The sequence below is a fragment of the Pseudorca crassidens genome, chromosome 5, assembly GCF_039906515.1.
Source record: "Pseudorca crassidens isolate mPseCra1 chromosome 5, mPseCra1.hap1, whole genome shotgun sequence".
Lineage (NCBI taxonomy): Eukaryota > Metazoa > Chordata > Mammalia > Artiodactyla > Delphinidae > Pseudorca > Pseudorca crassidens.
The window spans coordinates 38,303,287-38,328,351 of record NC_090300.1 but is presented as its reverse complement, the minus strand read 5'-3'; the positions used below and the strand labels follow the sequence as shown (position 1 = coordinate 38,328,351).

Sequence of the window (25,065 nt, the reverse complement as noted above, 5' to 3'; positions counted from 1 at the left end):
TCCCCAAGTAAACTGAAATTCTCATTAAATTTCTCATTATTATTAAGGATAAAATCTTATTTTTTGGATGATTTATCTCAGAATATTAGAAGAACAAGTGGCAAAACACTACTATCACTGATCTGAATTCTGGGCATGTAAGGAAATGTCAAGGCCCTAAAACCATGTCAAAATGAACAATATTTGCTAATTGTGAAAATACAGTTTGTCCTTCCCAATAAGATACTAGCAACTACTGGCATATATATATATATATATATATATATATATATATATTTTATCTACATGCTTCCTCTCTAGAAATTAAGCAGAAATAAAAGAAACAACATCAACATTTTCTTCTCACAAACATATGATTTAAATGTTTGCTATAGTCACTACAAATATTTTTGTCTCTTTCTGAGTATATCAATAGGTTAAAAAGTGAAAACATACCTGAATTTGATCTATAGAATCAATAATGATGATGATGCTGCCTTGATGACGGGCAGAGAGTTTTTCCAGCCAATGTGGAAATTCTTCCAGAAGCTTAGCAGGATCCAATGTCAGAGCAGATACTGACCAAGAATGCTGCATCAACTACAAGGTGAGAACACATGCAAATTAAAGTAGCTACACTGTATCACAACTGGTGAGAAGTATTTCTGTCTCTGCATTTTAAACCAAAATTGTCACCAAAAGGACCCAGCTGCATTGAGTATAATTTTTAACCTTATGCAAAACCAAAACAAATGTGTAATACTGAAAATTGGTTTATCATCAGGTACTCAGGCCTGACAACTTCTGAATCTAAATAAAATTTCTGATAACTCCAAAAGATGGTGTATTTTTCTACCTTTAGAGTCAGTCGTTTAATAATCAAGGAAGACTCTGAGCTGGTTGACATGGGCCTCCCCACAAAATGAGAAAGAATTAGTGTGTTAGGGGAATTCTTCTGTTGTAACTGAATCCTGAAAGAAAAAGACCTTTTATAAGACTGATGAAGCTCCTTTACGGTCAACAAAAAAAGAATTCACAATACATTAAGCATCAAATGCTACCTGTTAGTAATTACATGGTCAGTCAATTTTGAATTAATACGGGAAATTTCCATTTTTACACCACTTTTAGATTCTTTTAAATAAACCATTAAAAATTATAGCTTCATTTTAATTACAAATTGGTGTTACTAACGTAAACCAAAACACTATACATTTGAGGTTAAAGTATTAGTAAAATGAGCATTAACCTTTAATTACAAGTATGTTATTAAAGGAAAAAGGAAGTTTCTTTGTTAAGTACAAAAATAGTATTTCCAAACATAACTCTGAATAACAGGGCAATAAAAAGGAAACAACATACACCAACTCCTCAATGTAAATAATAACTATAAGTGAAAGGAAATGGTCTTACCACTTGTTTTTCAATAATATGATGAACTAAAATAAAACTAAGAGTTTATTAGCTTATATGAACCTTAGTCCATAATTTGAAGAACTAGTTTGCATTCATAGTAAAGATTATCCTTTATTTTGATATTCTTTATGATTTATTCCACTCTAAATAGTCAGTCTTTGTCTTGTTTCAAATATTTAAAATCCCAATGAAACTTTTACGATGAAGCCAGTAATTGAAAATAAAGGCACATGCCCTCTATAATTCACCTAACTCCATGCCACAGTGACCACTCCCTTAGCTCTGACCTACATAATTTATGTACACAATCACAAATGCTCACATTTCCTATTCCTTTCTCATTCTGTATCTTCTCTCTAACTTTCAAATTGTATATATCTCTGGGCATGAGTCTGTTATATTATTCTTTTTGCTTTTTTAATGTTCAGTACAGGCCCTGTAGCAAGGTAGACATCCAATAATTCATTTTGTTGAACGAGCTCAGTAATTCAAATGATGACAACGATAACAATTTAATTGCACTGAATCATACCACTTTGATAAAAGAAGGGACTTTCCAGAGCCTGGTCCTCCAGATACAAGAAGGGGTGGAATTGGTGCTGGTGCTGCCACTAGATCATTAAGGCGCTCGTAATACTAGAAATAAAAATGAATTTAAATTGTGAAAAAGAACATGCCTCTTAGAACACTAAATAGAGTCAATTTCTGATTATCCTCTGAAATCAGTGGAGAAAAGCTGCATGAAAAAATGAAATCTACTTTTAATCAATAGCACCCTCATAACTGCTTATTTTTATGGCTGGTTAAATATGTCCAAAGTAGTAAAACTAAGAATGGGCCCCAATTTCTCCTACCATAGTATTAATGGATGAGGGGCAACCTTTCAGATCCCCATGGGGCTTTGCACCATTCAGATGTCCTGCAGAATGCTGCAGAGAGACTACTGCATTACCCCAAGTTCCTGAACCATGGAAAGTACCACCGGTGGCCTTGAGGGCACCAGCAGGCATCCTACATCTCCTGGTCAGAAGAACACCTGTCCAGAAGAACACCTGTCCTGTCTCAGTTTCCAGAGAAACAAGAGAGGGTCTTGTCTGGGGCCTTGGAGTCTCCCAACATGCTACTGAGAACCAAGCTAGGACACCTGAGATCTTTCTGAAACTGCATGTGTTCCATGCAAAGTCTGAGAACTCCTATTTCCTAGGCTTTCCCCAGATAGGAAAACCTCGTTCAGAGCTGAAAAGGACATGCTCAGAAAACTGAAATATCTCAGTCGTTATAAAGGAGTTTCCAAAGTCATCTTGGGGGTTAGGATGTTTATTAAGTGTACCAGTGGTCTAAATGATAGCTGATGAGGAATCAAAAGAATGTGTAATAAGTAGTTTATGCGAGCTTTAGGGTAGCAGAAATTTCCAGCAACTACAACAAATAATTACTTGGTATAGTTTTTCTATCAATTTTTCTGTTTGTCATATCATATTCCCCAGGAATTCAAATATTTCTCATAGAAATGATACTTCTCAAGAAGAAAAGGGCTTAATTGATTTATGACCTTGTAAATCCTAACAATTTAGTTCGTGGTCCCAACTAAAGCCCATTTATAGACCCATGTTTCCCACATTAAGACCCCTTGCCATAGAAGAAAGCATAGGATTTGGAGCCAGAAGACCTAGGTTAAAATCTCACATCTGCAATCTACACCCTGTATGCTCTTAGGCAAACTATAATCTGGACCTTAGGTCCTTCATTTATATAATAAAATAGTGATAGCAATTCCTCTCTTATAAAATGACAACAATTTAACATTTACCATATGCCAGGTACCGTGCCAAGTGCTTTATGTGCATGACCTGATTTAGAACCCCAAACAACCATGTGAGATAGGTGTTATTAATTATCCTCATTTTACAGACAAGAAAGTCAAAGTTTAGAGCTAAGTAACTTGATCAAAATCCATAGTGAGGAAATGGTGGAACCAGGACATAAACACTGACAGTCTAAATTATGAAAGTCATTAAAAATCCTATAAAAATACAGCTGTGACAGCTACTGTAATATTCTTCAAGATATTAGTTCTTATATTAATTTTAAAATATTATTAAGTATTTTTGAACTTGAACACAGATTCTTTGTGCACTTCTAGTTTTGTTTATTTGCTTAGATGTTTAAGGATGCTGAAGGACTGACCTGCCTACTGCATTAACTACTCTGCTTTGTTTTCTGAATGTTTGATATTTTGATTCCTCCAAGAATTGGAACAATAGAGAGCCTTCCTATTTTTATCAAGTTTCCTAGGTATCCTAAACTTGGTCTGGTGAATTGCAAATGGTAGCATAATAAACATGTAGTTGATAAATCCTAATCTGTAACTAAACATGTTTGATATTCGTAAGTATATTTGAATCTCACACATCTTTCATATGATACAAACCTAAGCACATGTCTCAACATGGATATTTAAGCCATGAGGGCAGATACTAACACAATCCTCAACCTTGACTATAATTAGGTGAAACCACAATTATGATACAGCCTTTAAGCAGTAACTGATCTTTGTTGGAACAATACTCCAAATGCTTACTTTCTCAAATCCCAACTCATGGGCTGAATTTGAAGCCTGCTGAAAAGCTTCCATTTGCTCTTGTTCATCATGTATGTCCCACAGAACATCACCAAAATCATCTTCTTCTGGAATAGAATCTTCACTGCCCAAATCCTTAGTTTCCAGGTCTGTAGTTTCAAAGCCCAGGATGTCCTGAACACCAAGAGCAAGCACACAAAAGCAAACAAAGGAAGTGAAGACCTTGTACAGTATTGTCAGCACACAGGCCTAACGTGGCCCTCACCTACCTCGGAGGGCAAGCCCAAACCTATGGCCTTTGTATGGTACCTCCAGGGATCAATTTATAACTATAAAAATAAGCAATAGTTTAAAAATAAAGAAAAGAAGTAAAGAAATATTAAAATAATAAAAACAAACACCACTCTCATTCATTAAAAATAAAGTTAGAGGCAATCTGGTTTCTGAAAAATGTTACACAGTATCTTTGGTTATATCTGGCTGGTGAACAATTTTAAAGACCGTGCTAATGTCTAAGAAATATGCTGCTTTACATTTTTACAAGCATTTAATTACTAAGATGGGGTTTCTTGATATCAAATATCTCTGCTATGATGTCTAGTCTTTATATTAATCACTGAAAATATGTTGTCCTACAAATGGTAAAGTTGGTCAATATGTCCATTTTCACTTACTGCCATTTACTCTGTTCAATTCATCTTATTTTGGGGCTCACTCTTTTTCTCTGATAACAAATCTGCATACTTGTAACACAAGTTAATTTAAAAAAGCAATTTAATCCCTTACTTCTCAAATAGGGTCCCTGGTACCCTGAGGGAGGGGCCAGCAGGTAAGGATAAACACAAGCTAAACATCTGGTGCCCATTTTACTTGAAGATAGGGAATTATTTTTCTTTTTCTTATCATTATTAGAATTTTTGCTGATACATAATTTTAAATGATTTTTAATAGTAAAAAAGGACAGGTAAACATCAAGCAGAATATATAATTCACATAAAGTTTCAAGATAATACTGAGACATCATAGAAACTTTCAGTTTGAGACACCTCTGTGATCCATGATCTCAGACACCTAGAGGTGTGTTTTCACCCCTCTCTATTGCTAGGGGGATAATGTGGTAGAAAAATTCAAGACAGATTTTTCTAATATACAAAAACTCAAGGTGCACACAGAATCTAAGGAGACTCTCTGTTGAATAGGGTGAACATTATCCCTCATATACTTCCTTTTTACCTACCACTTTTGTAATCCATTTTATACTTAACGGATATTAAAACATCAAATCGTTTGTGAGACAACTGAGAGATACAGATACATGGTACTGGGAATAACACAATACCACCACCAGATGGACTCTTGCCAGAAAAGAGGGCACTTTACCCCGGTATTGTTTTCAAAAAAAACCAAATACGGGATTTTCTCTGGAAAACCCAATTTTATTGAAATCACTCTTAAGATATTTGAGCAGAAATCTTACAGGGAATGCACATTTACCTGTTTAATAATCTTTTCTATGTAAATATAGGTTTTATAGACTCCTTCTGCAGGATCTCCTGAGTGATCAATGATCTGGGGGGAAAAAAAGAAGTTTAACAACAAGAAAAAAACAAGACTAACAGGAGGAGAAGGGGGCGGTAAACACTTTTAGAGTGCTTATATGTTAGGAACTGTTCTAAGTACTTTGCATATATTAGCTCATTTACCCTCACAACCCTACGAGGGAGGCACTGTTATTCTCTCCATTTCATAGAAGAGGAAACTGAGGCAAGTTAAAAAACTCGTCTAAGGTCACACAACGGATTTAGTGTGAACAATGTTGCAAATAAAACAAAAAGTATGCTTTCTGTTTTGCTTATGTGTCCATCTGAGAAAGTGACTGGAGTTGGTGATACCAAAACTCTGTCCAGAACCTGGTGTCACCACTGAAAGTCCACTTTGGTCTGGATGATGCACACACCTGCCCATTTTGACATGTGACAGCAGGAACCTGTTAAGGAACCAGATAGGTGGGATGGTGTGTGCTGGGGCCCTGGTAGCAGCGTCTGCGACCCCACGGTGCATAGTGAGGCCATGGAGCCTCTGTCCCTGCCAGCACTTGGACGCAAACAGAAATAAACTTTATCATGTGGAGCAGAGAGTGTGGAAAATGTTCCTAAGTTTGGCTTGATTCTTTTCAGCTCACAGCCTTGGGGGAAATAGTTTTTATTTTTTTCTTCTTGTCCTATAACCTGAACACATAGGTTCATATAAAAGCCCTCCCTGAATAGTGCTTGCTTTCTCCCTGTTTGTTTCGGAAGGGTAACCAGGGTAACCTGAGGAAATATGGAAGGGTTGGGGTCCCAGGTTGTAGTGGTCAGAGGGAACCAACCTTTCATTTGTGGGAGACAATGGGACCCCCTCTGCTTTCCCCTGTGGGCTGGGGCCTGGCACACAGTAGGTGCTCAACAAATCTGTGGGTTACTTATGGAATGATCCAGAGGAGTGGTGGGGGGAGGAGCCACGTGCCAAGGCGGAGGGAAGCTCCACGACCTTCACTTGGGGGACAGGTCGGGGAGCTGGTACAGAGGACAAGGCAATCCCCCCACCGCCGCCCCAACTGTCACTCTCAGTTCCTCCCCTGCTTGGCTGGGGGGCTTGGCCCAGGGTGAAAGGAATGGTCTTTTTTCAGGAAAATTCCAATGGCTGAATTCTCACACTTCTGCTTCAGGTAAGAACTTGTGGATACCTTGCTAATCAATTCACCTTTGTGGGTATGAACATTCCAAAGCTGGGAAAAGCCCAACACCAGCCTTTATTGTTTTAATCACTCTGCTGAGTGTCCCTTCTCTTGATGTCCTGAATAAAGGTCATGTTTTTTTTTGTAAACACACACACATATACACATATACACACGTACACATGTGTATACACACGTATGCATGCCAACACATTGACACACACACATGAGTTAAACAGCTACTTTAATTTCATCTTATGTATTCTGTACCATTCAATACACATAACCTTCAAAATCCATCTTTATGCCAATAAAGCAAAGAAGTTTGCTACATTTAAATTTATAATCATAGTAGAGGGATCTTATTTGACTCCTATATAAAAAAATTCATCCTCTAGTATACTAATTTTTAAAAGCAATATTTATAGAATAAATAGAAAAAAGATAAAGATTAATATCTTTCGTCGTGGCACCTAGTGAACTAGGCTGGTACTAAAATAATTCAAACAAAGAATGAAATGGCTCTGGAGATTAACTGTAATAAAAATGTACTCTTGTCTTAGACTCTTCACTATGTTATGCTGGCCTCAAGAAAAATGCCTGTATTCATATTTGATCTTATTTTCTGGCTAGGCATAGAGAAACAGAAACTTCGTCAAAATCCTAGGGTTGTTTTTGATTGTATTCTTAACACTAACTATAAACATTTACTATAAACATTTACATTAAACATTTACCAAGTTAGTAATGCAAAGCCTGTAATCTCTATTCTAAAATATATCCTACCACGCATCTAGGGATGATCAAATCCTTCTACTCATCATCAGTTTTTGGCTTTTCCCAATGCTTTCAGGAAAGGTTACCATGAAAAGGCTCCTCCTTACACTAATCCTTGGTCAATAATAGATAGAAGGACTCTGTGCTTGGGAAAAAAGCACAGTAGAGATTCTGATTTATCCACTACAGATCATACACTTTTGAGGCACATATTGCTGTTGATGCCTCTCTTTCTCTCATAGTCCACAACTAATCTGTTAGGAAATCTATTGGCTCTGTCAAAATTTATCCAGAATCCTACTGCTTTATTTTTTATTTTTTTTGCGGTACGCGGGCCTCTCACTGTTGTGGCCTCTCCCGTTGCGGAGCACAGGTTCCGGACGCGCAGGCTCAGCGGCCATGGCTCACGGGCCCAGCCGCTCCGTGGCATGTGGGATCTTCCCAGACTGGGGGACGAACCCGTGTCCCCTGCATCAGCAGGCGGACTCTCAACCAGTGTGCCACCCGGGAAGCCCCCTACTGCTTTTTATCACATCCTCTACCACCACCCTGGTCTAAGCCACCAGCATCTCTCATTTGGATGACGGCAACAGCTCTCCACCTCTGCCCTATCCCACTACCTTCCCTCCAAACCACAGTCGATTCTCAACACAGTCAATTCTTCCTCTTTGGTTAAATCCTTCAATGGCTCCCCACCTCACTCTAAGTAAAAAAAACAAGGTTCTTCAGCATCGGCCCCGATGACCGCTCCTACTTATGTCCCCTCACTCGTTCTGCTCCAGCCCCGCTGGCTTCCTTCCTCTCCCCAAACACGCCAGCGCCTCTCTCTGCCAAGCATAGGTGCTTAAAAAAAACCTATGAATTTTACCTTGGCTTTGTTGGTCTTGTTCAGGTTAGAAACTTGATCAATCAGGTGCTGGACAGAGTCAGAACTGACTTTCCCATCTTCCAAACGATGATAAATTAATCGTGGTTTGCCTTCAGGGTTTTTCAGAAAAGCTTCTTCACAGTCTTCCAATAACAGGCTAGATTGGAAATCAGTATTTCTTGTGCTATGCTGCACTGTAGCAGCACACAGTTAGTCAATTAACCTAAGTGCCAAGAAGGGGGATTTACTACAATGACAAGTGGCCAGAAAAGGCCCCGCTGCAGAATAAGCGAAACTTTCCAAAAATGGTTGTTTTTATAGCTCTGTTCTAGCTTAGTGTCAATATTAAAGTATAATATATTCACTAGCAGACAATGAGAGTAGGTACAATAAATTAAATTTTAAAGCATACATAATTTTAATATTTTAAAATCTAATTAAAAAAAAACTTCTCAAAAATACTGTTAAACATTGCTCAAAATAATGGTCCATGCTCATGAGACTTTGCAAATAAATGGAAAACCTAATTCTATTCACAATTATATAATTTCAAGTTAAAACACAAAAATCATCAGCCTCAAGGTTTCAAGATTTTTCTCTTCTCTAATCCTTTAGCCTCTACTCATTCAATAAATGATCTGAATCCTTATACCCCAGATACACTGTAAGAAAGATCCAGAGGCAGATGGGGAAGGTTAGATAGCTATTAAAATCTTGACTGTGGTAAAGGTTAAAAAAAAATTCTAACTATGCTCAATGTACTGTAACTACAGTTTGTACCATTCCTATTTAAATTCCAGAAAAATCTTCAAATAACCTACTAGTGTTTTCTACACCACAAGGAAAACTAAACAATTCCCCTTTCTAAAAAGCATTAAATGAAAGTTTGTCTAGAAAGGCAAATTACTGTGTGTATACAGGGGAAAGCCATTATATGATTCAGAATTTGCGTAAAAAACTAAAATACCAGCCCCAATACGAAACAGAGAAAAAAAGCAAAAAGAAGAAAACAGAAAGAAAAAACAACATGGTTTTAAGGATTAAAGCATTAACAAGAGAAAAACAACAAGTGAGATATACTATCACCTAAGATAAAATACTACCTAGATATTAAAGAATAAAACAGGATATATTCTTTTTTTTTTTTTTTTTTTGCAGTACACGGGCCTCTCACTGTTGTGGCCTCTCCCGTTGCGGAGCACAGGCTCCGGACATGCAGGCTCAGCGGCCATGGCTCACGGGCCTAGCCGCTCCGCGGCACGTGGGATCTTCCCGGACCGGGGCACGAACCTGTGTCCCCTGCATCAGCAGGCGGACTCTCAACCACTGCACCACCAGGGAAGCCCCAGATATATTCTTAATATAAAAACAAAACAGGAAAATAAAAGAGGGAAGGGGAGGTAAAGGACTCCAACTAAAGGAAATCAAGTTGAAGGAATCCTTAAACTTATTTTGGGAAAAGGTTCCTTGACCACGTAGCTCCTTGGCCACCTGGTCTCCGGGTAGAGTCTTAAGGATCAATGATAGGTTATATTGCAGGAACTCTCATAAAGCTTAGAGCTCCAAACACTTCCAAACACAGTTAAAGTCAGAGTTGGTCCTCAATAAAAAGAGAAAAATGCTTTGGAAGGATTAAATCCAATCAGATAGAAAATATAGAAAGAAAAATTAACTTCTTATTTAACCTCCTATCTATCTTACTTTGTCTTCTATCTATATATCTAACTGGTAACAAAAAAAAAAAAGCTTCATTTGCAGACTAGATTCATTGATGTGATTATATTTCACATTATAAGAAAACTGCTCACTTTACTGGATTTAAGTAGTTAGCTCCTCAGAGAATTAAAAATATGATTTAACACCTATGCAAGTGTTCAAGTGCCTCTCAATCTGTATCTGAAGAAAGAAAATAATGAAGGTTAATGCTGATTATTGAAATCAGGGGTCACCACCTTCTTCTGTAAAGGGTCAGCTAGTAAACATTTCAGGCTTTGTGGGCCATACAGTCTCTGCTGAAATACTCAACTCTGCTGTTGTAGTGTGAAAGCAGCTGTAGACAATACATAAATGAATGACCATACCTGGGCTCCAATAAAACTTTATTTATAAAAACAGGTGGCTGACTGGATTTGACCTGAGGGCCATAGGTTGCTGACGTCTGATTAAAATGATCTTTACATTAATGATGTTAATCTTATAACCTATTAACAAGCCTAACAGCGTGAAACTTTTAATTTTTTATTTTATTCACATATTAAAAGTCATAGAATTTACTGAATTTCATGGATTGTTTTTGATTGTAAGAATGCAATTAGAACTTATCTTTCAAGTTCATCTGGTAATCTCAATTTCTATTTATGAGTTTAACTTCTATAATAAATTATAGAATTTTCAGCTTACCTTGGTAAGGTTAAATGAATGAATAAGATAACTAATGAACTCTTCTCAATTTCCCATTTTCTTACAGTGAGGTACTGATTTTCAATATCAATTGGAAAATACACAGCATGGAAAAAATATCCCATTGTCTCACACATTCTTTTAAGTTTAGGTGAATAGTCCTAAAAACAAATTAAAACATAAGAAAGCACAGCTTATTTAACTAAAGATCTAGTCAGCTTCATACTACTTAAAATCAAAAAGGTTATGTTGTATATTCTCTGATTTAAAACTTTAAAAATTATATGATCACATCGTAAAGAAAATCTTTAAGAGAAAAGGCAAGTTTCTCTATAAAATAAAAATAGTAATAGCTTAGCAACTTTCCTGTTTCCTAGCTCAGAAAATGATTTATCTCATAATAAACCTAAAACAACAGGAGTAAAGTATTAGACTATTTTGCTTTGGTAGTTATTTATTATTATTATTACAAATGACTTTTGTTTATTGTTATAGGGTGAAAAATGTAAATCCATAGATTTATATAGTAAAAAGTGTCCACCGTGATATATTAGAACACTAAAGCAAACAGATATAAAAATATGTTGGTCTATAACAAATTAAGGCACTTAGTATGATGATTATTATTATGCAATAAGTTAGTAATTCCCTCAACATGTGTTTGGGAACAGCCTATACTCAATGAGCAGAAGCTTTGGTTTTCAAAATACTTTGTCTTTTTACCAAAACTGAGTATTATCAAAAAGGAAAGCTAAATGAACTTATTAATCAACAATCTGGATGATGTTAATATAGCAGGTATAGCATGTGACATGCATATTTATTTAAAATTCAGTTAGAACAGTAGTTGGTAAACTTTTCTGTAAAGGGCCAGATGGCAAATTAATAACAGCTTAAGAACTTGGCTGTTCTGGCAGAGGTTTTTGTGGTCCATTTAGTCTCCATCATAATTTATTCTGCCATTAGTGAGAAGCAACCTGAGACAATACATTGCACGTGGCTGTGTTCCAATATAACTTTATTTATAGACACCAAAATTTGAATTTCATATAATTTTCATGTCAAAATATTCTTCTTCTTTTGATTTTTTTCAACCGTTTAAAACTGTAAAAACCAATCTTAGCTCTAGGTCATACACAGACAGACTGCAGGCCAGATTTGGCCCACAGGCTGTAGTTTGCTGACCCCTGCCTTAGATTAACCCCAATGGCTGCCTTGAAAAATTTAAAACCATGACAAGGATTAAATTTTGACATAATCTGAAACAGATTCAAGAATAGAGCTGGCAGGTATTAACTATAGCAGGCACCATCAGTAAGGGCCGTAAACACTGTGGAGAACGTGTAATGAAGTTTTCAAAAGCATAAAGTTCTAAGGCCTTAATTTGAATATACTGATAATACTGAGTAAGACGTTTTCTTAAGAAAAGCCCAAGATGCTTCCTACTCTTTAAGACATAATCTAGTGGGTAGTAAACTACTTGGTTCAGGCAATCAGTAGTATCATAACCAGGACACAATATTAACTTTATTTTAAATCAGTGAATACAGAATTTATAAATGCCCTCACCTTAAGGAAAAGATCCATTTCGGGCTGGGTTTCATCTGTATAAATGAGGTAACATCTGACAGTGTTACTCCACAGAGAATGTGAAAACAAGGGGGTAACTTGTAATAAACTAGCTACAGCAATATCCCAGTCATCTGAAAATAAAATTTCTCATAAGTTCCCGAAAAATAATTACTAGAAAACATTTGACAAGATGATTCCCCAAAAGTCTGAAAGAAAACAACAGGCATCATCTGATCTCACTTGTAATACCGACAAAGCTTCTAGAATAAGGTATCAGAAGGCAATCAGTTCTCTAACCTCAAATTCTATCCTGGGGCATAAAGCAACCAATGTCACCAGTGGTCTTTGCTGGGGTACCCGTGGCTCCAGTCAAATGTCAGGGAACTAGGCAACATGGGCTGTTCAATTAGTTTGCTACTTGAGGAGAGCCTACATTCCCAGGCTGGCCTATAGTTTTATCTACTTATTATTTTTGAAATACATTGAGTCAAAAAGAAAGTTCAAGAACGGTACAAAAAATAACCAAAAGATAGTTAGTGAGAATGAATATTTTAAGACATATTTGACTAATTCAAAATGCATAATTAAAAAAATAATTTTCATTTTGCTAATAGATAAATAATTTCAGGTTTTTAAAAAATTTTATTTATTCATTTATTTATCTTTGGCTGCATTGGGTCTTGGCCACTACGCAAGGCTCTCTCTAGTCGCGGTGAGCAGGGGCCACACCTTGTTGTGGTGCATGGGCTTCTCACTGCAGTGGCCTGTCTCTGTCATGGAGCACGGGCTCCAGGCGCGTGGGCCTCAGTAGTTGTAGCACGTGGGCTCAGTAGTTGTGGCTCACGGGCTCTAGAGCACAGGCTCAGCAGCCCTGGCTTTAGTTGCTCCACAGCAGGTGGGATCCTCCTGGACCAGGGCTTAAACCTGTGTCCCCTGCATTGGCAGGTGGACTCCCAACCACTGTGCCACCAGGGAAGTCCCTATATTTCAAAGTTTTAAGAAAAGAGTGGAGCTACTTATAACATTTCAGATCTGAGGTGGTATTGAAATTCTGAACAGATCTTAAGAGCTGTTTTCGATACCAAATTATATAAAAGATAATGAATAAGAATACTATATTATATAACTGAAGTTTTGTACTCTACTCCACAACTTCTCTAACCTTCAACACCATCAAAGATGCAGAGGGAAGACTAAACACTACTGTTTTTCCGTTAATCTACATTAGGCTCTCACCGCTCAACTAAAATATCCGAGAACTCAGACCAGAAATTCAGTTATTAGAACCTATTGGCCAGTCTGGCCGGGAGGCACCAACTGATCCTGATGTGAATTATGTAACTTCATCATTCCTGGTCAGTGACAAGCACGAGTACATGATGGTTTGACAGTGGAAGACACCCAGAACACAAGTCTCATGCTCTGCTGATGGCAGTTTTCCCAGCATAAGATTATAGTACACAAACAGTCACTACCATTAACCAAGGTAATTGGCAAATGGCGTGTGTTACCTCTGTTGACGTTAGCAAAGGGTCCTTCTATATCTATAGAACTAAGGGCAAACTCAGGGCCCCGGAAAGACTGCTGAAGCTGAATCATACTCCCTATGGAGGGCTCACTTCCCAAGGCTCCACCAGTCCAATACTCGCACTGGGGTCCAGCAGCTGTAAAAGCAAGAGATTTCATCTGATGAAAACCAAACTATATTGGAATTTCAAAAACTTATCATATATATTCAATGGATTTCTAATGCAAAAAATACAACAATATTATAAATACAACAGATATTCAAAGTTTGATTTTGAAATCAAAACAATGATTTTGAAAGTACTTTGCCACCAACTTCTGGCAAGTTCTAAGGTGGTGGTTAACATAATTCTGGTTATCACCTCAAACTTAAAAAGGGGATTAAAAAGAGAAAGATGAAAAGAAATTAGGAATACAATAACCAAAAGAATTATAATAACAGAGAGGAGTTAAAAACACCCCCCAACAAAAAAATTCTAAAAAACATTCCTAACTATATGATTTAGGTATCAGTGTAAAATGTGAAGGAAGGAATTTCAAAGGAAGACTATTACTAGCACACCAGTAATTAATATTGGTAATTCATTAGGATGTAAGCTAAGGATGTAAAGAGCACATTTTCTTTAACCTCTCAGAGCAAAAAAAAATGTCTGAATCAACAGGTACTTATGAACATGTTGATTTTTTTTTAATAAATAATAATTCATGGCATCCTTGACTAAACATAAGTAAACTGGTATTTGGGCTAAATCTCTGGCAAAACTGAGATTATTATTTGTGGGTGACAAATAATGAGTGACATTCCCTCAAGCATTCCTTCTTCATGTTTATATCGAAATAGGAAGAAAGACCTATGAGGAAATATTAACTCGTTTTTATTAACTTGCTAAGAGAATTAGAATATAATAGTTTTGAAACCCTGTACATTTTAACATATGTCAATACTGAAATAATCACGAGGACTAATGCCATTAAGAATCACTTCACTTTTTTTTCTCAAAAGTTAGTAATAAAAGTCCCAGGATGCTAGTTGCCATATTTCACTCCAAAATACATCAGTTTGTAAGAATATAATTATAGTTTTTTTAATAAATGGTAGAGTGACTGCATTTTTCCACCACATTTAAAATAGAATATTTCTCAAAATCAATCACACTTCATTATTATTTCCTTGGAACACAGTGGACCCTTTCAGTCTATGATTCCAAGTTTTTCTTTATTTCTAGAAAAAACACTTTCTATGTTTAATTGTAAAACAAAAACTTTAAAAGTATTTCACAAAACTGCATTGGAAACCACTCAGTGAAATATTATGCAGATATTCTGATAGTTGTAAAGAATATATCAATTATGTGGAAAAATAATGTGACATAGACTACTGTCCTCCAACATCCATTCTTCCCTTCTTCCTTTAGTGACACAACCCCAAATTTTATGTGGATACATGGCTCTCCCGCTAATGATTACACTTTCCCATCTTCCTAGGTAGAGTTCTGGCCAATGGGGTTTGAGTAGGAGTAATCTGTATATCTTTCAGATTGTGCTTTCAAGGAAAGTAAGGTATTCCCTCCCTCCCCCTGGCTAAATTGTAGATGTGATGTTGGGACTTAGAGGGGCTTAGACCAGAGAGAGAAAAGCTATGGGTTAAGGTTGGTAGAACAATGAGAGAGAAGGAACCTCAGCCTCTACATCATGGACTTCATAGAAAAGAGCTGTCATAACAACTGAGAAAGAGAAAGTGCAACTCTATTTGTAACAGCAATTACTTATAAGTAAAAGGATTCAAAGTTGGCTCTACAATCATTATACCTATATTGAAATCTCAAAATATTATATATAGGAAATAAATTTACCAGTAACATCTGTACAGTTGTCATCTGAATCAGACTCTCCAGGATCAAATACATGGATCCCCTGAACCTGTAGCCTCTGAAGTTTACTCTCCAACTCTCGCTTGGCCCTCAATAAATCCTGAATTTCATTTTCCTTGGTCTCCCTAAAAATCTTTAAAAGAAGGATTTTAATTTTGAAACCGTTTTCCATAATCAAAAATTGTATCAGCAACTTTTAAGAGAAAATTCTTTCTTTCACAAAATCAATATTCATTTGGTCCTTGATCTCCCCTTTTGTAGGATGAATAATCTGAGTACCTCTACATCACTGTTTTGTAACTGGAACCCACTGGAATTCCAGCAGGATGTGTGTCTGTAGTGTGGAGCTGCCTTGCGTGCTACCTGATGTTTAGCAAATTTGTCCCCCTCCCATTTAATGCCAGTAATGCTTATCCATAGAAAACATCCCCAAACATTCTAAATGCTTTCCCCTAATAGAAACACTTTCCTTTCCCGCTCCCCCCCAGATCCCTATTAAAATGTTCACTTTTATACCTTTTCTTTGAAACTACCTTAAGTTTACCTCGTCCAACTCAAAAATGTAAAAAGTGCTTTAGTTTAGTTCTTATAACTTTCATGGCTCCTACATCATTTACTTCTGGCTATTCATCGCAGTATCATATGAACTTTTAAAATATACTGCTTTTCTTCCATATCACTTTGGGGATAAAGATGTATGAAATTTACCTTAAATTGCCTCTTAACTTTATCTCTGTCATGTTCAAATGTAGCTGCTCTCTCCATTGCTTGATATTTTGCTTCTAAAGCACTTTCCTTTTCCCGAAGTATCTTCTGGTAAGTTTTCTGAAGTGCCTGGAATAATTTACCTCATTATTTATAACAAAAATAGCATGCCTCCCAAATTTTACATTATCTTATATACATATTAAATATCTTAGAATTTTAACAATCTACTTACTTTTTCACCAGTTATCAAGAACTGCATATTGCCATTCTATTCAAACACATAATGGAAAAAAAAAAACGCAAATATGCTTGAACTATAAATGAAGATATTTGACATTAAGCTTTCAATGGAAATTAATGTTTTTTCTTTGAAATACTGCACTAGTTCTTAATCTTCACTACACCTCAGCTTTCCCATCTTTAAGAGAACAAAAAGTACAACTTGTAAGGCTTAACCTGAAGGATAATTACTTCTGTGAGACTGTGCACTCCTTGGCTCCATGTCTTACTCCTCTTGCTAGCCCAAGCACTAGCAGTGCCTGATACACGATAGGCTTCCAGTAAATGTCTGACTGAATGGATTAAATAAATACAGAAGGTTTTTAAAAAATGTCTAGATATGTGAGAAAGGAATCAAAAGGGTTACATAAGGAATCAGGATTGGTAACAGGAAATAACCTGGGACTGTGACATTTGTCAACACTTAGTGCACTCTACCCTGGTTGGTCTGGCTTTCTTTTCTACCTCCACCTCAGTCTTTTGCAATATGCAGTGAATCCAAGACAATGGCTTGGATGCATGAAATCAGATATCTGAAATGCATAAGTTCACTTCATATATGCAAGTGCATTAAGACTGCCCAATAGGAAAATCTGTAAGACAACAGATAAAACTGCTTATGTATTCTCAGATAACAGTGCTAATTAGACAACAGCTAATGGGAGTGGGGTAGGGGTGGAGAGGGATTGACTAGAAGGACTAGTCTAGAAGGAAGAAGGCTTCTTCCTTCTAGAAAAATCAGGTCTGAGGTATTTATTCTATTCCTCCTGTAATGAGCTCAGGAACACTTGGGCTGTCCAGAAGTCTCTTCCATAGTAAAGAAAAATAGAGTAAACAAACTACAACCCTCAGAGGGGCCCCAAACTGATGACACAAAATCTCACGCCTTTGCTCACAAAAAAATAACTTTCCTAATAATCAGTTAAAATAGATCTATTACAGGAAGGGCATGTAATAATTGTTTTTAGAGTAATTTAATCAAGTGGATTAAGGAAATTTGACTATACCTAGGGAACATTTTCAACCACAGCAGTTAAGGTGGTGAAAATCAGGGGCTGCCAGAAAAATTCACTTCAAGATCACTGAAATCCAACAGCTATGGAACTTCACAAAGAAACAAAAATAGGGGCTTCCTGGTGGTGCAGTGGTTAAGAATCCACCTGCCAGTGCAGGGGACACGGGTTCAAGCCCTGGTCCAGGAAGATCCCACCTGCTGCGGAACAACTAAGCCCGTGTGCCACAACTACTGAAGCCCGTGTGCCACAACTACTGAAGCCCGCGTGCCTAGAGCCCGTGCTTCACAACAAGAGCAGCCACGGCAGTGAGAAGCCTGCGCACGGTGATGAACAGTAGCCCCCACCCTTGCCTCTGACTAGAGAAAGCCCGCTCTTAGCAAGAAAGGCCCAACGCAGCCAAAAAAACAAGAATAAATAAATTTAAAAATATATTTAAAAGAATAAATAAAAATAAATTTTAAAAAAATTAAAAAAAAAAAGAAACTGAGACAGAAGCCCCACCTCCGAGGTATGTAAATTTGTGTGGGGGGGTGGAGGGGTGGGAGGGCGAGGCGTGGTTAAAAACTCCTAGGAAGGGTTTGATGAGTTTCCTCAACAGATGTCACCAAAGTCTTTGGTGTATATGTGTGCCCCGTGTGGACCTACTTCTCTGGAGATTAGCATTTGTTGCTTCAGGACACTTTCAGGCTAATTGCTTCAAGGCATCTGAATGAATGGACCAGAAATAGAAAAGGGGGGGGGGCGGTTAGTTAAGGAATCAGTTTAGACCCCAAGACAGTACGTCCCCTCAAATTAAAATGCAGAGCAGTCAGGCGTCCAGGGGTCCAACTGGCAATGCGGCCAAGAGGGTGCGGGGAGGTGGGCAGGCGGCCCCGGGGCTCAGTTTCCCGGGTGTCGCGGCCGTCTCCGGTGAGCGCCCGGGCCCAGCGTTACCTGCAGCTCTGCCCGCAGCCGCTTGTTCTCCGTGTCCAGCTTGGCCTCGCGGCGGCCCATGGATAACAACTCCTGGTTCTTGCTGACCCGGAAGATCTCGTACTCCTTTTTCAGCCGCTCGTACTCGGCCGCCGCGTACTCCAGCTCGGGCACCGACGAGCCAGTGGACTTGAAGCTGGCCCCCAGCAGCCCGCCGCCGCCCGCCCCGCGGGGCAGCGAACCCGGCCCGGCCCCCGCCCCCGCCCCCGCGCCCCGGCGGAACGAGCTGCGCAGCAGGCGGGCCTTGGGCTTCACCTCCACCGGGATCTCGCAGGCCTCGCCGCCGCCCGCCCCATACATGTCCTCGATCACCTCCCCGCCGGCGGGGCTCACGAGCGACGAGGCAGTCCCCATGGCGCCGGCGGCCGCCGCTCCTTGCCACCAGGTTACCAGGAGGGGGCGGGACCAGACGAGTGAGACGGGGCGGGACAGCAGGAAGGGGCGGGGCGAGCGCATCGAGAAGGGGAGGGCTAGTGGGCGGATGACAGGGATGGGGCGGGGCAGGGTGGCTAGGCGGGGCCAGAGGAGCGGAACGGATCGGGCGGGGCAGCAGGGCTGGGCTGGGAGTGAGAGCGGAGCGCGCGTGGGCGGAGTGAGCAGCGGGGCGGAGTGAGCAGCTGGGCGGAGTGAGCAGCGTGGCGGTCGCGCAGTTCCACCACAGCGCTACGTCAGGGCCTACGGACAAGGTGAGGTTTTGACTTTTTGCAACAAGGAACACTGCAGACAACACTTCACAGGAATATGGGGCATCTCACCAAGTAAAGGAAAGGATAGACTATGACAGTATTTGAGGGATATCATGAAAAATGGAGAGAGATGGGAAAACAGTTTTAAACTTTTAAGTCAAGAAAAGTGTGGGGTTGGCGTCTTCTCTCTTATGGTACCTTGTGTTCTTGCCCCTCCGCCGGGTTTCTAACCTCTCCAGGTTTGGAGCCCTGGGAAGGAGGACAGGAGAGGGGAGGGAAAGGCTTTATTTGATTGACACTGCTGTGAACTGGATGTTTGTGCTCTTTGGACTTGGCAAATGGTTAAAACTGGCTCTTCTCAGAGATAGTTTTGTAAGTTCTTCAAAGACTCTCTCCCCCTCATAACTGGAAATCTTTAATCTTCAGTTTTCTTGACCTGGGCTGGTGCAGCTATATTCCAGCTGGTGCTCACTGCTTCCCCAGCTGTAAGGAATTCAGTGATACTTTAAGGATCCTGTCCACTGATGTTTATTCCTCCCTACAGGGTCCCACTTGGGCAGACCCAAGATAATTCATGCTAGTTGACTTACTGGTGGGGTCCATATCTGATCTACAGGTGTTACAGGTCAGGTTTCCTGGGAAACAGATTCTGAAATGGAGATAACCATGCAAGATGTTTATTTGGGAGTGTCCTTGGGATCAACACCTGTAGAAAGGAAGGGAAAGAAGCAAAATTGGTCAGCGGGAGAAGCTGAGCTTTGCTGCAGCCTCGACAGATACCTTAGCCAATCTACAGGGAGTTCTGATCCTGGAATAGCTCTGCAGAGTTGTTCTAAATTGGGGTGGGGGGCTGGGACTTTGTACCCCCATACCAGACAGTCATCAGCTTTCTTCAGCAAAAGCAATCCCCTAGGAGACTGACAGTTGAGGACTGTCTGCTGGCATCACTTCCAGTGGCTGGAGGAACAAGTCTTTCAGGCATCACAACATCTACCACAACAGGAAACACATTTTCACCTCAAAGAATTCTGGGAATGCAGGCCAGTTCTCACTACCTCCATCAAAGTAGCTAGTCATCCTTTCTTTTACCCTATAAATTTTCTTCAGAAGGGAATCAGATACCAGGCCACTGTGTTCTTCAAACTCCAAGAGATACATATTAACTTCTTCAAATAGTCTCCTGAGATAAGGGGAAACATTCCCACCATCAAGTATCTCAAGAACTCCTCTCTTTTAAAGTCCTTTCTGATCACCAGCTTCTAATACTTGTACCCTCAATGTGGATCAGTGGTTCAGGGAATCATTCACTAGGTTTCTGCCACCTCCTTTGGAATGTGCATCAGCTGGAGACTTCCACTATTATACTTGCATACTAAAATAAAAAGCCATCACTCATTCCCTCCAAACCAATAGCAAACTACAGTAACTTCCCATAACTTGTGGAGTAAATTCAGATTCCGCAGCCTAGGACCAGTGCCCTGGAGCAATGACTCTCCTTTCCTCACCTCTAATTTATCCAGTAACATCCGTCTACCCACGTTCTTCCACCCTAGTTGGGCTGATTTTCTTCTTGTCCTCATACCAATGTAGTTTCTATTTCCTTTCAGTACTCTGCCAACCCTCATTTCTTTCAAAGTCTAGCTTCTTCCTCTAAGAAACTTTCCCTGGATAATAATACCTTTCAAGAGTTTATCATATCAATATTTTCAATTCAATAATCTTTGCCTTTGTGCAAAATACTGTACTTAACTTTTCCTGACCTTGTTCTCCATTAATTGTGTCCCCATTCTATTCATCTTGGTTTTTGGTAGTTGTTATTGTTATGATGCCATTTGTTGCTTAGATTCATCACCAGCAATCATATTGAACTCCTGCTGAGAACATAATGCAGTGCAAATGACTGATGACCCAAAGAGATGTCAGATGTGGCTGGGGTTCTCAAAAAGCATAGGAGTTGTCACTGCCTTCCCTAATAACCTTTACATAGTTTTGCAGATACCCCCCCAAAACAAATCCAGGTTTGCTGAGACCATGGAGACTCCTTTCTATATAGTGATTACTGGCTGTCTTTCTCATCAAGGACAATATGGATAAATTCAGCACACATACTGATCTTGGATAACTGTTGGTTAATGCCTAAGTGACATAACTGAGTGAGTGAGCCCAGAGGTGACCAGTTACAGGGTGCCAGCAGATACTCAGTGTTGTTGGTTTCCAACATATTTATTAATCCTAAACTTATCACAGAATTTGTTCCAGTTTCCAACCTCATAATTTGTTTCCCTTCTTTATGGTGAATTTAACCCACAAACATCAGTCTTCATTTTGAAAGGATAATTTTGAATACAGAACTATGGTGCGGAATGAAGTCTCTGGCAGGCAGCTTATGGCCCGTTAAAGATGGCTACAAAATTTTTAATACTCTATCCATTGAAAGGTGAGGTTTATGATGAGGACAGGCTACATAATTTGTGGGACCCAGTTCAAAATGAAAATGTAGTGCCCTTTGTTCAAAAATTATAAAGAATTTCAAGACAACAATAAACCAAGCATGAACTCCTTTTGAGTTCAGGTTTCTATACAGCTGCACTTGAGATTTTTCAAAGGGTCACACAGCCATGACTCCAGCCTGTTTATGACTCCTCCCCTTGAATCTGGTTGAGCACTGGAACTTTTTTGACCAGTAGACTATGGCAGAAATGACTCTGTTCCACTTTCTGTATTTTGGAACACTCTCTCTAGGAACCTTGAGCTGCCATGTAAGGAGACCTACTGCCAAGGCTGCCAGACTGGAGAAGTTGTGTGTAGGCATTCCAGGCAACAGTCCCAGCTGGCCTAACCTTCCAGCCAAGGCATGTGAAATGAAGCCATCTTGGACTCCTAAGGCCAAACTATTTGCTCACTGGGTACCACTAAGTGACTTTTTTTTTTTTTAACATCTTTATTGGAGTATAATTGCTTTACAATGGTGTGCCAGTTTCTGCTTTATAACAAAGTGAATCACTTATACATATACATATGTTCTCATACCTCTTCACTCTTGCGTCTCCCTCCCTCCAACCCTCCCTATCCCACCCCTCCAGGGGGTCACAAAGCACCGAGCTGATATCCCTGTGCCATGCAGCTGCTTTCCACTAGCTATCTACCTTACGTTTGTTAGTGCATATATGTCCATGCCTCTCTCTCGCCCTGTCACAGCTCACCCTTCCCTCTCCCCATATCCTCAAGTCCGTTCTCCAGTAGGTCTGTATCTTTATTCCTGTCTTACCCCTAGGTTCTTCATGACATTTTTTTTCTTAAATTCCATATATATGTGTTAGCATATGGTATTTGTCTTTCTCTTTCTGACTTACTTCACTCTGTATGACAGACTCTAGGTCTATCCACCTCATTACAAATAGCTCAATTTCGTCTCTTTTTATGGCTGAGTAATATTCCATTGTATACATGTGCCACATCTTCTTTATCCATTCATCCGATGATGAGCACTTAGGTTGTTTCCATCTCCTGGCTATCGTACATAGAGCTGCAATGAACATTTTGGTACATGCCTCTTTTTTTTTTTTTTTTAACATCTTTATTGCGGTATAATTGCTTTACAATGGTGTGTTAGTTTCTGCTTTATAACAAAGTGAATCAGTTATACATATATATATGTTCCCATATGTCTTCCCTCTTGCGTCTCCCTCCCTCCCACCCTCCTTATCCCACCCCTCCAGGCTGTCACAAAGCACCGAGCCAATATCCCTGTGCCATGCGTCTGCTTCCCACTAGCTATCTACCTTACTACGTTTGTTAGTGTGTATATGTCCATGACTCTCTCTCGCCCTGTCAGAGCTCACCCTTCCCCCTCCCCATAACCTCAAGTCCATTCTCTAGTAGGTCTGCGTCTTTATTCCTGCCTTACCCCTAGGTTCTTCATGACATTTTTTTCCCTTAAATTCCATATATATGTGTTAGCATACGGTATTTGTCTTTTCTCTTTCTGACTTACTTCACTCTGTATGACAGACTCTAGGTCTATCCACCTCATTACAAATAGCTCAATTTCGTTTCTTTTTATGGCTGAGTAATATTCCATTGTATATATGTGCCACATCTTCTTTATCCATTCATCCGATGATGGGCACTTAGGTTGTTTCCATCTCCGGGCTATTGTAAATAGAGCTGCAATGAACATTTTGGTACATGCCTCTTTTTGAATTATGGTTTTCTCAGGGTATATGCCCAGTAGTGGGATTCCTGGGTCATATGGTAGTTCTATTTGTAGTTTTTTAAGGAACCTCCATAATGTTCTCCACAGTGGCTGAACCAGTTCACATTCCCACCAGCAGTGCAAGAGTGTTCCCTTTTCTCCTCACCCTCTCCAGCATTTATTGTTTCTAGATTTTTTGATGATGGCCATTCTGACTGGTGTGAGATGATATCTCATTGTAGTTTTGATTTGCATTTCTCTAATGATTAATGATGTTGAGCATTCTTTCATGTGTTTGCTGGCAGTCTGTATATCTTCTTTGGAGAAATGTCTATTTAGGTTTTCTGCCCATTTTTGGATTGGGTTGTTTGTTTTTTTGTTATTGAGCTGCAAGAGCTGCTTGTAAATTTTGGAGATTAATCCTTTGTCAGTTGCTTCATTTGCAAATATTTTCTCCCATTCTCAGGGCTGTCTTTTGGTCTTGTTTATGGTTTCCTTTGCTGTGCAAAAGCTTTGAAGTTTCATTAGGTCCCATTTGTTTATTTTTGTTTTTATTTCCATTTTTCTAGGAGGTGGGTCAGAAAGGATCTTGCTGTGATTTATGTCATAGAGTGTTCTGCCTATGTTTTCCTCTAACAGTTTGATAGTTTCTGGCCTTACATTTAGGTCTTTAATCCATTTTGAGCTTATTTTTTGTGTATGGTGTTAGGGAGTGATCTAATCTCATACTTTTACATGTACCTGTCCAGTTTTCCCAGCACCACTTATTGAAGAGGCTGTCCTTTCTCCACTTACATTCCTGCCTCCTTTTTCAAAGATAAGATGACCATATGTGTGTGGGTTTATCTCTGGGCTTTCTATCCTGTTCCACTGATCTATCTTTCTGTTTTTGTGCCAGTACCATACTGTGCTGATTACTGTATCTTTGTAGTATAGTCTGAAGTCAGGGAGCCTGATTCCTCCAGCTCCATTTTTTGTTCTCAAGATTGCTTTGGCTATTCGGGGTCTTTTGTGTTTCCATATAAATTGTGAAATTTTTTGTTCTAGTTCTGTGAACAATGCCAGTGATAGTTTGATAGGGATTGCATTGAATCCGTAGATTGCTTTCGGTAGTAGAGTCATTTTCACAATGTTGATTCTTCCAATCCAAGAACATGGTATATCTCTCCATCTATTTGTATCATCTTTAATTTCTTTCATCACTGTCTTATAATTTTCTGCATACTGGCCTTTTGTCTCCTTAGGTAGGTTTATTCCTAGATATTTTATTCTTTTTGTTGCAATGGTAAATGGGAGTGTTTTCTTGCTTTCACGTTCAGATTTTTCATCATTAGTATATAAGAATGCCAGAGATTTCTGTGCGTTCATTTTGTATCCTGTAACTTTACCAAATTCATTGATTAGCTCTAGTAGTTTTCTGGTAGCATCTTTAGGATTCTCTATGTATAGTATCATGTCATCTGCAAACAGTGACAGCTTTACTTCTTTTCCGATTTGGATTC

General features: G+C 39.1%; 1 protein-coding gene and 1 long non-coding RNA gene across 9 annotated transcripts in view; one reads left to right on the top strand and one right to left on the bottom strand.

The window, feature by feature from the left end:
* NPHP3 (nephrocystin 3) overlaps positions 1 to 19,074 on the bottom strand; it is a 50,485-nt gene extending 31,411 nt beyond the window's left edge. For 6 of the 7 annotated variants that reach the window (XM_067737790.1, XM_067737787.1, XM_067737788.1 and 3 more), the window contains exons 1-12: positions 18,644 to 19,074; positions 16,416 to 16,541; positions 15,690 to 15,840; positions 13,821 to 13,973; positions 12,307 to 12,440; positions 10,738 to 10,898; positions 8,338 to 8,494; positions 5,471 to 5,545; positions 3,977 to 4,150; positions 1,928 to 2,031; positions 836 to 950; positions 436 to 579 (exon numbers count right to left, since the gene is read on the bottom strand). In XM_067737790.1, coding sequence (XP_067593891.1) covers positions 436 to 579; positions 836 to 950; positions 1,928 to 2,031; positions 3,977 to 4,150; positions 5,471 to 5,545; positions 8,338 to 8,494; positions 10,738 to 10,898; positions 12,307 to 12,440; positions 13,821 to 13,973; positions 15,690 to 15,840; positions 16,416 to 16,541; positions 18,644 to 19,036 — 1,887 coding nt within the window. In that variant the 5' untranslated portion in view covers positions 19,037 to 19,074. The remainder of the gene's footprint in view (positions 1 to 435; positions 580 to 835; positions 951 to 1,927; positions 2,032 to 3,976; positions 4,151 to 5,470; positions 5,546 to 8,337; positions 8,495 to 10,737; positions 10,899 to 12,306; positions 12,441 to 13,820; positions 13,974 to 15,689; positions 15,841 to 16,415; positions 16,542 to 18,643) is intronic. The other variant, XM_067737791.1, reaches the window with a different exon arrangement.
* A 178-nt stretch (positions 19,075 to 19,252) lies between these two features.
* LOC137224823 (uncharacterized) overlaps positions 19,253 to 25,065 on the top strand; it is a 111,700-nt gene continuing 105,887 nt past the window's right edge. For both annotated transcript variants that reach the window (XR_010943516.1, XR_010943515.1), the window contains exon 1: positions 19,253 to 19,368. This is a non-coding gene — a long non-coding RNA (uncharacterized lncRNA). The remainder of the gene's footprint in view (positions 19,369 to 25,065) is intronic.